Below are 14,779 nucleotides of genomic sequence, written 5' to 3'. Positions count from 1 at the left end.
GCTGCATCCAGTAGACGCCAGGCTCCTCCTGTGCCCTCCATCCCCAGCCCCGTCCTCCAGCTGTGAGCCGGCACTGCGTCCAGTACTGAGGGCGGCCCGGCGCTGCTGCGACAAGCAGGCGGGCCGTTAGTGCCTGCCAGGCCATTTCCACTGCTTTTTTCCCAAGTCAGTCCAAACCTTTTGAAGGCCATTCTGGATCCCAAGGAAGCTTCAAGGGCTGCTGGAAAGTGCCACACAGTCCCTGTGCAGCCAGTGCATACCAGTGCTGCGTTGAAAGTAACTTCCCGGCCGTTTCCCACAACACCCAGCGCATCTGCGCAGCAGGAAACTTAGACAAGGCCCAGACTGGCTCTCATGCCCATCGGCACGAACCCGGGAGGGAGGAAAGCCCTGGGCTGACACTGGGGGCAGGCTCTGCCCCAGCGGTGATGCAGACTGGGCTTGGATGCTGCCTGCTGTGGGCGGCGTCCTCTGTCCTGTGCCTATTCTTGTTGGGCCCTGTGAGACACGCAGAAATTACAACCAAACCGCTCTCTTGGGGCCCGGCTGACAGCTGTTACTTGTGCAGATTTTTGCCCAGGTCAGGAAGATTGTGGTCTTGGCCTGAGGGCCCCTCTTCTGATAGCTGAAGGCTGGTGCTTTTTCTCACGACTCTGCACAGTGGTTGCCGAGGAACTTTGATTGATCCCAGGGATTACTGGCTTAAAAATTAGATTGTTGGGCTTCCCTGGTGGCGCAGTGGTTGAGAGTCCGCCTGCCGATGCAGGGGACACAGGTTCGTGCCCCGGTCTGGGAAGATCCCACATGCCGCAGAGCGGCTAGGCCCGTGAGCCATGGCTGCTGAGCCTGCGCATCCGGAGCCTGTGCTCTGCAAGGGGAGAGGCCACAACAGTGAGAGGCCCGCCTACCGCAAAAAAAAAAAAAAAAAAAAAAAAAATTAGATTGTTTTTTAAACACATATACTCTCCAAGGAAGCAGCCAGTCTTTAAAGACACCTTAGTGTTTCTGTAGGAAGAATTTTGATCCTTATCTTTATTCTAAAGCCCTCAAATCAAACTAAGGCCTCGCAGCTGTGTTACCCAAGAGTCCACGTTGAACCACAGCGTGCGAGAGGGCAGCACTAGGACCCTCCAGTGTCCCGGGGTGTGAGGGCAGTGAGAGGAGACAGCAGCTTCCAGGTGAAGCCCCTGCGAGAAGAAACGCCCAGTGAGTGGCGAACAGCACTTAAGACCACTTCCCCAGTGAAGCAAATCTGTCGCAGGGAAGTCCAGACTTTGACCGTGAGTTTGAAAAATACTGACTGGAGAGTCTCAGAAGGGCCTCTCAGTCACCATGGGGGCTGAGAGAGGTGCCCGCACATGGAGGCTGGATTTCTTGGTACCCTTTCTTGATCCACGTGCAAGTACAGGATTGGGAGGGGGATCCCACCCATACCTGGATTTGGAATTAACATGGCCACATTCTTCCAGTTTTTAAGGATCAGTGAAAGGCGCGATTCCTACTTTGAAACAGATCTTGCAAGGGATTTAGACAAGAAATGTGCCTCCACGCACAGAACAGCTACACAGACCACCCATCATACCCACCCCATCGACGAGACCAACTGATAAGCCAGGCCTGGGTTACTACACAGTGAGGGGGTGTGGGGTGGTCTGAGCCCTTCTTAGGTCATGCCTGTGTCCTTCCCCACACCCATGTCTAGGTCAAACACCAAGCCAGGCTGCAGTGAGGCACGGACAGGTTTGGAGAGCAGCTCTTCCGTCGTGGGTCTCGGTACAGTTAGCAGAGGCACTCGTTAATTAATGCCCCCTCTTTGTACTCCTTCCAAAGGAAAAGTCGTACACCCTAGCCTAACTTCCTCAGTGGACACCTGAGAGGTTCAGTGACCCGGTGAGGGCGGCCAGCAGGGCTGGGCCCCCTGGCTCCGTGCACTGGGCTATCCGCTACCCGTCACTCACAGGATGGCCTTGGCTCCGTGCAGCTGACAAAGACATGACTTCATGACTGTGCTTGATGCCCAGTGTGTGGCGGTGCTGAGCGCGTCTGGCTGTGAAACTCAGACCAGGCGCGGCCAGCCTCTGCCCGTTCACTCTGTCCTCCCCACTCCTGTCGGTCCATAAAGGTCCAGGATTGGCTGTTTTAAATTCCACCGTGGCCTTTTCCTGCCCGCGATACCAACTCTTTCTACAGAGAAATGGGATGCACAACAACCACAGAAATCTGGCACCCTTTTCTAAATGCTCTGGGAGCATAAAACACGCAGGAGCAGAGTGAGTCTCCAGACAGCTGGCACGGGGCTCAGCTCGAGAGAGAGCACCTCCTCTGTGCCAGGAGCCTGGAGGGCAGGGCTGAGGTCTGTTCGGTAAATAGAAGAAAAGTCAGTAAAGCCTCTTGTGCACCTTGCAGGCCACATGCGAGCGAGGGTTTGCAGCCATGGAAGAAACACACCAGAAGAAGATCGAAGACCTGCAGAGGCAGCACCAGCGGGAACTGGAGAAACTGCGGGAAGAGAAAGACCGCCTCCTAGCTGAGGAGACCGCGGCCACCATCTCAGGTGGGAGCCGCTAACCCCGGGGACGGGCAGCGGGGTCTCCCTGAGCTGAACGCACAGCCCTGAGCAGCGACTGGCCTCGCCGCCTTTCGGCTGAGATTGAAGCCTCGTTACGCACGAGAATTCTTTGACAATTCTCTTGGGGGAAAGGCTGTTTTGAGGAGCCCTTTGAGAGCTCGGAGCCCCGCGCCAGCACTCCTGCTTTCCGTGGCCGCCGGCACACCTGGTGCTCATGAGGGGCTGCCCTGGTCTCATCGGCCCGTCTGCTGGCACTTCTCTGGCAGTGGACACCTCTGCCCATGGCCCTCGGTCCGTCAGAGCCCAGAGCATCCGGACTGAGCTCTGGGCCGTTGGCCTGTGTCCCCTCTGTTCATGTAACTATCCTGCGGTGCTTTTGATTTTGGCACTAAGAAAACAGGCCCAGCCTGAAAGCCTGCTTGTTCTACAAACTCATACTTGGATTTAACATTGACATTTATTGAACCAGTTTGGTTTTCTGTTAACATCAAGAAAAAAACACACCTGCATCCCTTTCGTGGGGGAGTTCCCCGGGAATCCTCCCGGCCCAACTGCCAGTGGGCTGGTGTTAGCAGTGGGGGGACGTCCCACCTTCCTGTCGGTCTCACCTCCCAAGCCCGTGGGTGCTGAGGGCCACGTCCTGTCCACAGCCATCGAAGCCATGAAGAATGCCCACCGCGAGGAGATGGAGCGGGAGCTGGAGAAGAGCCAGCGGTCCCAGATCAGCAGCGTCAACGCGGACATCGATGCCCTGCAGCGGCAGTACCTGTGAGTCAGTGGAGGTGGCCCTTGCGGCCGGGCCGGAGGGAGGTCCTTCAGGGGCAGGGCAGCACCTTCCCCGTAAGAGCCGCAGAGACTCGGGTCCTCAGGATGGTGCAGGTGGAGGCCTGTGGGCACTGAGGCTGCTCAGAGCCTCCTTCCTGAGGGGCCCAGCACCGTCCTGGGGTCAGCAAGCCACTGCTCTCGTGGCCCAAGTGGGCTCCTGTTACTGAGTTAAACAGGAACCAGTTACTACAACGTAAAGAATAAGATGGGGCAGAGGAGATTTTATCAGTACTGTCGGATCTTCAGGGCCGACCTCAGAGGCTACCCCAGATTCCTTCTGTCCATCAGCTGCTGCTGCTTCAGGAGTTCGTGGGGAGGGGACGCAGTGTAGTGCATGACACAGATGCTCTGTGGCTGTGCATGGCAGAAGTGGCTCCGACCCCTACATTTTAAGAAGTGCGTGCGCCAGTTCTCCTTGCAGAGGCAAGGGAATGGGGAGCGTTCACCAGTACGGCCACTCTTCAGTTTTGCCCTCAGTGGAACTCACACCACTCGGAGCCCCTCGACTGGCTGCTGCGGGGGCCATGCAGAGCCAGCCTTCATGGGACTCCGCAACGCACAGAGTCAGGGTTTCTCCCCTCTCCCAGGCTCCCGTGCAGTGCAGTCAGGGCGCAGGTGGGTAGGCAGGAGGCCGGGAGCAGCTCACCTCAGCTGGAGGGGGTGTCGGTTCCACAGTACCAGCCCTTCTCAAGTCCAGGGTGGCCGAGAACGACATCACGAGGCTTTGGTTTTCTGAACGTGGATCGAGTTGGCACAGTGCTAGAAATGGTCCCAGGTCTGATCTCTCTCTGACACAGCGTGTTTTGGGGTGCATGGGTGAGGCCTCTCCTGACCCTGGGAGAGGAGTTCCGCCCGTGGGGGCTGTTCGACTGCTGGTAAGAGCACAGGGACGGAGCCGCCGAGCTGCATGGCCACTCGAGACCACAAGGTGCAGGGCTCTGCTCGCGGTCACTCTGCTGTGTGGGTCTCGGCGTCCTTGAGGCTTCACGAAGGGGACTCTGAGCTTCTTAGAGGCCTGGGCCCCGGGGCGAGGGCAGAGGAGTGAGCAGTGCCCTCTCCCCAGGGAGGAGCTGCAGTCTGTGCAGCGCGAGCTGGAGGTCCTCTCCGAGCAGTACTCGCAGAAGTGCCTGGAGAACGCCCACCTGGCCCAGGCGCTGGAGGCCGAGCGGCAGGCCCTGCGGCAGTGCCAGCGCGAGAACCAGGAGCTCAACGCCCACAACCAGGTGCGCCGCACTGGGGCCCCATGTGCAGGCATCTCCTGACGTCTGAGGTCACTGGGGTGTGGACAGGAGCTCCCTGCAGCTGCTGGAGCTGAGCCCTCCTGCTCCACAGCCGGCTGCTGGCCTTGGGGTCTGGAGGCTCCGAGATGTCTGTTCTGTTCTTCCTCCGTTGTTGCTGGGCAGCACGGGTCCACGTCTCCCGTCCCCACGGCTGGGACTGTGTTTAAACCTCCCAGTCAAGACCATACACTGCTCACATTTGATTCTGTCAGATTATTCTCTTAAAATGTGCCTGCTCCTTAGAAAACTGGGGTACATTTAAAATCCTGGCTAATGGAACACCTCAAGGTAGGTCTAGTTTGAAAAAAGCTTCTCTGTGGGTACAAGACCCCTCGTCCTCCCCCGGCACTGAAGAGACAGCCCCATTGGCCTGGCCCAGGCTCGAGGCCTCTGTGGGCCCACAGCTGCCCATATGGGGGGGGGATACTCCAGCAGGACTGGTCCTGCTTGGTCACTGCGGTGGCCTAAGACGACCACCTGCTAGCTGGAAAGAAGGTACAGAAAGCGAGTGGTGAGGGTGGCAGGAGGTCCTGATCCTGCAGAAACTCAGGGGCACAAACCCTGGAACTGATTAACACTAGTCACAGTGACAGAAAGGGGCTGAGGAGCATGGATCCTGCAGCTGCAGTTCCACAAACGCATTAGGCCGTGTAAATGGCTTTGGCAAGGGTGTCCACACTGACCCTGAGATGCCACCGTGCACAGGCACCGCTGCAGGCCTCCCGTGCTGCATGCTACCCTGGCCGCGCCCTGTGTCCACGGCCAAACGGCTCTGTAGAGCACCCTGTTTGGCTGTGTTGCTGTCCCCCAGGAGCTGAACAACCGCCTGGCTGCTGAAATCTCACGGCTACGGACGCTGCTGACCGGGGACGCCGGTGGTGAGGCTGCTGGTTCACCTCTCACGCAGGGCAAGGACGCCTATGAGTTAGAGGTACGGCTCAGAGCCAGGTCCCTCTTTACCAGCTCACACCATACAAGCCCCTAGCTTATGGACAGCAAGAGGGGGAGAACCTGGAAAGACCTGAGTCATGCCAGGATGCAAAAGAGAAGAATTAGCTGCCAGGCAGCGTGGGACCCCTCACGAGGCCGCAGGGACCTTTAACCCATCCTCACTCACCTGCCCTCCGCCCCTCTGTTCTACCACGTCACAAACACTGACCAACTAGAAGATTCATTTTAAGTCAGAATGATTGCTTCTTATGTATAACGTGTTCTTTTATGAAAGCACTTAGATTTTTCCCCATTCAATTAAAATTTCATGAAAGCATCTCTTCCTAAATGATGGGAGAGGCTGACCTGAGGTCTCTGCAGGACCCCTTCCTGGGCTCTGTGCCAGGAGCTCCCGGGCTGAGGATGAGGCTCTCGGGTCAGGAGGGGTCACGGCCATTTCCTCCTGACAAGGACAGGGAGAAAGCCGCCTGCCCACCGGCGTGTGGAGGCGAGTCCTCCGTGTGGCTCAGCCTTCGCTTTCGAGGCCCTGGCAGGCCCTCTGCTCCTGAATGTGAGTCTCCAATTTCTCTCTCTTTCTAGGTCTTATTGCGGGTCAAGGAATCAGAAATTCAGTACCTGAAACAGGAGATCAGCTCCCTCAAGGATGAGCTACAGACAGCGCTGCGGGTAACGCATGTCCCCACCTGTGGACCTAGGGGATGGGCTCCGGGTGGGGCGGGGCCACCCGTGTCCAGAGTCACATGTAGCAGCTCTGAAGTAGATTTCACTTCCCCGAGAAGAATGGCAGTCTGCAGGCGGGCGCGGCAGGAACAAGGGGCCGTCCCCGTGCCCGCCACATGCTGGGGCAGGGACCCGAGACCCAAGCACACTGTAGTCTGCTGCGGGCGCTCCTGGAGGCCAAGTCACTTAGGGGATCCAAGACACAGGGGTTTTCCAGCCTGAAGCCACACGGAGGTCCTTGGGGCTCAAGGCGGCGCCAGCCTGGCTATAGCCCGGGGCCCTGCCATGCCTGTTTCACCCTGTGTCCAGTTTCTGCCTCTGGAAGGCGGGGGTTGACCTGCCTTCTCTGCTGCCGGCCCGTCCCCAGTCACCCCCGAAGCGCTCTGGCCCCAGGAGGACGGGCCACCCAGCCTGGCTGTAACTGCTCTTTGCCCTTCTATCCCCCAGGACAAGAAGTACGCTAGTGACAAGTACAAGGACATCTACACAGAGCTCAGCATCGTGAGGGCGAAAGCCGACTGTGACATCAGCAGGCTGAAGGAGCAGCTGAAAGCCGCGACCGAAGCACTGGGTGAAAAGTCACCGGAAAACACCCCCGTGTCTGGATACGGTGAGTCCTCCAGCTCTGGATTCTGACTCAGTAACTCACCGTGATTTAGTCGTGGAGCTGCTGGCGCTTGATTCAAGCAGAGGAGTCCTTTTCTGTGTCAGACTCACTTCCTGGTAGGGAACAGCTGGCGGGTGGCAGGCGCCCGGCTCTCGAGCCCTCCTGGTTGGGAAGCCCTTCTCCTCTGATGCTGTGCTCGTTGCCCTGAGGGACAGTCATACCTCGGGGTGTGTGTTTACAGTGACAGCCGGCTGTGTTTCCATTTTTCCTGAACAATTCACTCCTTCTGTAAGCAGCTCTCGCTGGTTCTTGATCCTGGGGTTTTACCATAAAATCTGCAAAAAGCTATGGGAGGAGGGGATGGGGGGATGCTGCCTACCGAAGATGCCCTGGCTCACTACCCGCTTCCTCTCGACGGGCAAGGATTCCCTCCTCACCAGTTTGCATCGCTGCTGGGCGGGCACGTTACAGGTCTTCCCGAAGGCAGGCAGGCCATATGCAACGAAGCTCAAATCAGACCAGGAACGGGTTGGTGACACTGGCTGCTTCCGAGGAGGAGTCTGGCGGCCAGCAGATTTAGGGTTAGGAGTGAGCACGTGCAGCCTGTGACCCTTCTGAACGCACAGGAGCACAGAGCTGGCTCTGCCTCCACGGTGGGGGGCTGAACCGTGAGGTCACTGCACAGCTCTCAGCAAGTGAGGGAGAGCGCTGTAAGTGTGGAAAGTTAAAAACCCTGAGCAGCCCGGGGCTCTCAGGAGGAGGAGGGCGGCAGGTGTGCCCAGCAGCCCAGGGGCAGCGGGTGCTGCGGCCGGCACACCAGAGGAGCCTGCCCCGGGGCCTTGCGTGCCTCCTCCAGGTCTCCCAGCGCCCGGAGCTGTTCCAAGGGTCTCGTGTTTTACAGTTCTTTGTTTGGGATTCTTGTGGGTTGTTGAAGGAAACGTGTCACGTGTGGGTGAGGATGATAAGCCTTAGAAGCCTTCAAACCCAAGTCTGTTCCCAGGGGGTTTACAAAACAGGCACTGGGTCTGCTTGTCTTCTCAGATATAATGAAGTCTAAAAGCAACCCTGACTTCTTGAAGAAAGACAGATCCTGTGTCAGCCGACAGCTCAGAAGCATCAGGTCCAAGGTGAGTCTGGGGTCCAGCCCCTGTGTATGTAGAGCCCACCTAGGGCTGCAGCAGAGGGTCCCCAGGGTCCCAGAACTCACTGGCCCCACGCGCTTAGCCTGCTGGGCCAGTTCCAGGGGCTTCGCACTGAGTGTGTCCCTCGCCCAGCAGTGGGACCATCTCCTGCCAGTGACAGCGGAGGGCCAGGCCCACAGCAAGCAGGGCTCGGGTGAATCCCCTCAGACTGGCGCCCTGCTGCGTCAGTCCTGCCCCACCTGGACTGCTCCGTGCACGTCCCTAGTTCATGCTGACGCCGGCTGCCTTCGAGAGACAAAGCTGCCCGTGCCCCTTCCCCCCGCAGCGTGTACCTGCCAGCCCTCAGCGTGTGCCCTCCGCCCCCGCGTGCCCCTCTCTGGGAAGGTGGGTTGGAGGGTGGGGGTGACCAGCATGTTGCATTTCAGATTTATTGTGTGTGTGTCTTTTGTTTTCTGCTCTTTCCCCCGACAGTCCGTAATTGAGCAGGTCTCATGGGATAACTGAAACGACCCGCTTCCCGGGCCCTTGTCGTGTAGGTAAACCACTCTCACCACCACCCACCCGCCCGCCGCCCTCGAGGGGGTGCTACCTGCATGCACACTGCTCACACCTCCATAGCGAGCTCCTTGTTTTCCGGTCACTTTCATTCCTCCTGCTCCGGCCGGCACATACACGATCCACGTGAAGTTTCTTAACCTGTTCTGGGGAGTTAACTGCACTGTAACCTCTTAACAGAGGGGAGTTCCCCCCAGCTTGGTGGGCTGCCCGTGGGGCCAGCGTCTTGGCCCTGTCACATGCATGTCGAATGGTTTGTGCGCTCACATTTTCTGGGGGCACCGCTGCCCTCCATCGGGAAGCAGACTTGACAGAGCCGCCCACTGCTGAAGTACCGCCGCCCCACGCCCCCCCGCCCTGTTAACAGGCCCAGGAGGCCCGAGCCCAGCAAGCCAGGGAGCTGATACCTCGTGCACACAGCTGCGGGAACCACTCAGTAGAGCAAGATAACTGCGAGCGCTTGGGGCTGAGCGTTTGCCAGCCCTGAGGACCCTGTGTGCCTCCAAGACAGGAAGCAGGGGCTGAGCGCTGGCTCAGGAACGTCAGGCCGTCTGACCCCAACCCTGCCTGGACGCTCCCGACTCCCACGAGGCCCAGGCATCCGGGGCACACAGTCACTCATTCCCTAGTGGGTTCATCAGCTCGTCTGACCTGATCTCGTTGATCCTCTGATAAGGAAGTTGAGGGCAGCAGGAAGGGCTCAGAACGGGACGCTGGCAGGTGCCGCCCGGCTCACTTGCGGGCTGAGGGGTTTGGTTTAGGGAGAGTTTACGGAAGGAAATCCACGTAGTTTGCACTTAATATGTTTATTTCCCTACAGTCCTGGCTCACTTATCACCAGAAACGGTTTAGACCTATTCAAAACTTAGTTCGGGCTTTTTTCTTTAAACATGAAAAACATTCTGTTTAGTGTTCTTGGTTTATGGTTTTCTTGTTGATGATTTTACTTCTGTCTGAGGCTGAACTGTAGCTGCTGCAAGTTCACCGTGAGTGCTTTGGGCCTTTTGCCTGTAACTGACAAACACTTCTGCTAGGGCTCTTCCAGGGAAGCCTTGCTCCAGCAAGCCCGCCCCGTCAGGCGGACCATGTGTTGGAGGAGGGAAATAAAAGTGCTTTGAAGGAATCCCCTGGTGGTCCAGTGGTTAGGACTTGGCGCTCTCACTGTTGGGGCCTGGGTTCGATCCTTGGTCGGGGAACTAAGATCCCAAAAGCTGCACAGTACTTTGGGCTCTGGACAAAGGGCCAGTGGAAAGACCTCTGTCAGTAAGGGCCTTTGGCCATGAGATGTGCTGGCGCACACGTGCTGCCATGTAGATGGCAGCTTCTGCGCTGGCCAGGAGCTTGCTAAAGCAGAGGCCGGGAACGAGGGAGGAAACGGCCAGGCACACCACGAGGGTCTGCCTGCGGCTCTCTGCAAGGCCGGGACCCAGGTGAGTGTGGGGAGAAGCCCAGGAGCAGGGTTTCCCACAGTCCTGTTTGTTTGAGTCCAAGTTTGGCAAGTGTGCGACGTAAGAGCAATGCTCTCGGTGTGAAGGGACAGCCCTGCTGGCCCAAGGAGGAGCTGGGGCCCTTACGGTCCATCCTTGGGGACACCAGCCGTGATGCTGTGCCTGTAACGTGCTGTCAACAGACACTTGCACAGCTCTGTGCTGCCCTTTTTCCTGGCTGTATTTGGAAACCGTCGCACCTCCCACCGGAAGACGGGAACTAACTTGCCCAAAAACAACCTATCGCTGGTGCTTTTTGATACAGGGTCTGATGTATACAGATGTCTATCTTTCACGTGTGTTGTCTCTGTACCTGCCTCCCTCAGAAGGATAGAAAGGCTCAGCCCCCATCACGTCAGAAAGCTCGTTCCCTAAGAGCAGCTGGGCTTTTCTGGGATGGAGACCAGAGAGGACGTTACCCGGGGTCCTCACGGAGGCCCCCGCCTGGTCGTCTTGAGCGTGGGGTCACGGAGATGCTGGGTGTGCGGGGCAGCACGGGGTCTGCTCAGGCTCTGCCCTCACAGCTGTGCTGAGCGGCTGCACAGCAGGGATGATCACCAAGTGTGTGTGATGGCGCACGGAGGGAAAACCCCTGTCCCTCAGGACTCAGTGGTGGTGGTTTGCTGCCACCCAAGGGGAAGTCCCCAGCTAGAGCAGTGCAGTGTGGCGGGTGACGGGGCCCAGCCCCTGGACGAGACTGGCTGCTGTGTAGACAGCGGCCGTGTAGATGGCAGCCCTGACCTGAAGCAGGCACACTTGGGAAAAGACTCCCAAGAGCACGTGAGGCAGTTGTGTACGTTAATGGATGTCAGCATGGAACGTGGATTTGTCCTCTTCCTCTGACCAGTGGCATCTAAATTAAAAATACAGGCAAGCAGAGCTGTCCTGGGTGAAGCTGGGGCCCCAGGGGAAGCGGGTCTGCTCTGAGGTGGAGGCTGGGCTCGGTCTCACCTAATGATTGTGGGCTGGCCCCGGTTCCACAGCCTCAGTGAAGCCTGGACTTGCCATGCAGATCCGATGGCAGCGAGGCACCTTCGTTCCCAGTCGTGCTCTGAGGCGATGCTCCTTTTCTCATCCAGAAATTAAGCCTCTGTGAAGAGCCTCCCAGAGTAAAGCAGGAAATCCTCTGTCCCCCACCTTCGCCGAGGTCCCCCGTGAACACGGATGGGCTGCCCTTCTCAGGGTCTCAGTAAACAGACATGTTCCCACCGCCACGTTCCCAAATCCCAGGGGCAGTGAGAGAGTCCAGCAGGGTTTGTGATCGGTGCAGCAGGTGCTGCCAGCGTGCGGCCGCGAGAGACCAGACGTGGATGCGGACATAGCGGGTACCTTCATGTTCTCGGCAGGGTCTCCTCTCCTGGCCCCATTGGTCTGATCCCTGCTTGTCGAGAGAGCCCTAAGCTCAGCATTGGTCTTGTTTCTTCTTCTCATTTAGTAACACCACCACCTTGGGGGTCGTGGCCCTTCTAGCACGCCCACTAACCCTCCGGGAGCCCCGAGGCGCGCCTCTCGCCGGACTGCTGCCCGTGCCAAGCAGGGCCGCCGGCTAACGGCCTGTCTGTTTCTCCACCAGAGTCTGAAGGAAGGCCTGACGGTGCAAGATCGCCTGAAGCTCTTTGAGTCCAGGGACCTGGAGCGCGACTAGCTGCTCCCATGCGGCTCAGACGCACCCTCCCTGGCCCGCGGCCACCGCCTTCGTCTGTACCTTCGATTTATGTTACCGTTATCGTTGTTACCGTCCTCAGTAACTGTGGTATGGATGCATGAGAGACCGGTCTGTGGGTGCTCACATCACTCCCCGTTGTGTTTACCGAAGCTTTTCCCCGTGGTTTTCTACGACCAGCCCAGATGAGGGGCCGAGCGCCCAAGCGCATGCGGCTCTCCCCCGTCACCCCCGCGCTCATGTCAGTATTAAGGCCCAGCAGCCTGCGATAAGCTAGCTCTGTCTCGCCCAGTGCGCGGTGGGGTCAGGGCCCGGGCGGGTCCCTGGGAGAAAACCGGCCACGAGGCGTGGAGGCGTGTGCTGCGGTCCCAGCGCTGACGGCTGGTAGCCTGCCGGGGGGCGGGGAGCGTGGCCTAGAACCTTGGATGTACCACCTTTGGGCTTCAGAGGAGGACAGCATTTTGTATTTGTTCCACTAATGCCACTTAGAACCACACCCCAGATACTCGTGGTAAACCTTTCACAACCTGGAAAATGTTGAAAGCAGCCATTCCTATTTTTGTTTGTTTTTTATTAAATCTTGCACAAAACCAGGCCCCTCTCATTCCTTCCTACGCTCGCTTCTTTCTTGGTCACCAGGAACCCTTTCATACTCAGTAGATGCTGACCTGCAGCCTGTGGTTTCAGACTGTGATCACAAATAATGTAGAGACTTTTCCCTCAGAGAATATGGTTGACAGGACACCCTGTGTTAAGTTGAGAAGGTTAGAGCAGATGTTGGAACCAGATGAGATTTGGCCATTCGTGACGTGCTCCTAAGTCTCCTTCAGTTCACCCGAGGTCTCAGGCCGTGTGGCACTGGGGGCGCCTGCGCCAGGCCTGGACCGACGGCTCTGCTTCCTTAGTGGTCTGAGTAACAGCTTTTTACCAGACATTCCACAGCACTTCTTGAAAACGTCTGAGATTGGGGTTTCTATGATGGTCCCATGAAAACTCCTCATCCTGTTAGGATGGGGAGCATGAACAAAGCCCACCAGGCGGGAGCCGGCCCAGACGCCCGGGCGCTGGGGGGAAGGGCCTCCTGGCCTCATGGCATCTGTCGGCACCCTGCCGCCTGTAGCGCACTTCACCTCTGCTCACTGCTTGGGTGAGCACCACTGTCTCGGGTACGTGGGTGCTTCGGGCATGAAAACGTAGAAATCATCTTGCTCAGTTTTTAGATTAAGTGAATGCACGAGGTCATTTGGAGAAAGTCCTGGAAGGGCAGGACAGAGGCCTTGGGGTGTGTAAGAAGTGCAGCTCCCGTGCCATCTTCTCACTGGATGGTCTCAGAGCTCCTGGCTGCAGTGGGCCTTCCCTGCTCACGAGCTGTTCAAAGAGTCTTACACCACACCCGTCACTCCTTCGCTGCTGTCCTTCCACGTTTTTAAAAGCAGAGAATGTTAGCTCCTTTAATTCTGCTCATCAGACACCCCCGCCATGTAGACTGGCGCCGTCTCCAGAATGGTCTGAGCGTGTCATCGAGGGCAGCTTGACAGGTGCCCTGGGGATCTGCTGGGCAGGCCTCTCCCAGGCTCGGGCGGCTGTTTGGGTGCCGTGACTGTGGCTTCGTGTCCCTCCCCCGAGCACGCACCTCATCAGGCCAGGTTTGCCCTGTGCTGCCTCTGGGGGATCTCTGGCCCTCCCAGAAGGGCAGGGCCTGCGCACAGAGTTGGGTTTCGTCTGCCCGTAGACGTGAGTGTTTGGATTGTGCAGTGCTCCTGATTAGGTCAAAGGAGCGTTTTATTCACGTGTCTTCATCCGTCATCCTCTGAGGTCTGCCCTCAGCAATCCTGGGAAGCAGGTGTCGGTGGCAGCAGCACCGGGGCCGCAGACGGAGGTGGGGCCAGGAGACGCGTCAGCACGTGGCGACAGCCGCCGTCTGGTTCGGAACCACGTCTGAGCTTCGGGCTGGTGTGAGCAGGCAGGACAGGACGGCAACGGTCTTTGCTCTGCATCTCACCGTCCCACCTCGGCCCCCGCCACACAGCGTCCTCTAGACTCTCCCTGCGAGCACCCAAGCTCCCAGGCAGCAACTGAGCTGCCGAACTCCAGAAGGAAGAACACGTATGTGGAGGTTGAGCCGGTGTCTTCATTGCCAGAGAACAGGCCCTCCCCGGGGGCTGTGGACAGGGAGGCGTGGGTGACCGCGAGCCCAGGGTGCTCCTGGCACTCCCCCAGCATGGAGAGCGTCCCCACGTCTCCAAGGAGGAAATGGTTCCCCTGGGTCGGCTCTTCACAGCGGTGATATTTTCCTGTAAACGTTTCTCCTTCATTTGGGACCTGCGAGCACCTGCAGCTAAGCCGAGCCCGACAGACCAGCAGGATGGCTGGACAGGCTCACGCCACCTGATGGCTCTGTGAACACCTGCATCACTGCAGTGCAAGTGCGTCAAGCTCGCGGCCTCCTCCACTCCGACGTGCTGCCGGGGCCTAAGCAGGTCTGAAGGCCAGTGTTCCAGGTGACCGTGCTGGCTGCAGCGTGCCTCGCGGGCTTGTGCCATGGCGCGAGAGCCAGCGTGGCTTTCTGGGATGAAGCGATGGTTGTGCTGGGGTGACCGGCAGAGACCGAGAACGAGGGAAGGCCCAGCCTCTGGCCAGTCACGGGCAGGCTGTCATTCACGGTGTCCAGACACAGGCAGCGGCTCACTGACCCGACAGCTGGGCACCGAGGCCTCATGCAGGCCAGGCTCAGGAAGAGAGGGAACTGCCTGAGAGCAGTTCTGACAGATGAGGCCACGAGACAAGACCTACGGTGTCAGCACTCTCAGAGACGTCTATTTAATGCCGTTTCGCTGCGAAGGAAACACCATCTTTACATCACTGCGCCTGGCGGCCCCCTCTACATCCTCTGGGTGAGGTGGCACAGTGCCTGCCCCCTCCGAGGGGCCTGAAGGGTGAGCGCTCACCCTGGAACCTCCTCTCCAGCCGGGTGCCAAGT

General features: G+C 58.4%; 1 protein-coding gene across 3 annotated transcripts in view; it reads left to right on the top strand.

The window, feature by feature from the left end:
* MPRIP (myosin phosphatase Rho interacting protein) overlaps nucleotides 1–12,392 on the top strand; it is a 126,425-nt gene extending 114,033 nt beyond the window's left edge. For 2 of the 3 annotated variants that reach the window (XM_081218113.1, XM_081218111.1), the window contains 8 exons: nucleotides 2,407–2,554; nucleotides 3,220–3,337; nucleotides 4,458–4,617; nucleotides 5,486–5,605; nucleotides 6,205–6,291; nucleotides 6,793–6,955; nucleotides 7,994–8,079; nucleotides 11,710–12,392. In XM_081218113.1, coding sequence (XP_081074239.1) covers nucleotides 2,407–2,554; nucleotides 3,220–3,337; nucleotides 4,458–4,617; nucleotides 5,486–5,605; nucleotides 6,205–6,291; nucleotides 6,793–6,955; nucleotides 7,994–8,079; nucleotides 11,710–11,781 — 954 coding nt within the window. In that variant the 3' untranslated portion in view covers nucleotides 11,782–12,392. Of the gene's footprint in view, nucleotides 1–2,406; nucleotides 2,555–3,219; nucleotides 3,338–4,457; nucleotides 4,618–5,485; nucleotides 5,606–6,204; nucleotides 6,292–6,792; nucleotides 6,956–7,993; nucleotides 8,080–8,565; nucleotides 8,627–11,709 lie in introns of all 3 variants that reach the window. The other variant, XM_081218112.1, reaches the window with a different exon arrangement.
* Nucleotides 12,393–14,779: the final 2,387 nt, after the last annotated feature.

The sequence above is a fragment of the Mesoplodon bidens genome (genome assembly GCF_964165515.1).
Source record: "Mesoplodon bidens genome assembly, chromosome: 19".
Lineage (NCBI taxonomy): Eukaryota > Metazoa > Chordata > Mammalia > Artiodactyla > Ziphiidae > Mesoplodon > Mesoplodon bidens.
This window is presented reverse-complemented; position numbering and strand designations above follow the sequence as displayed.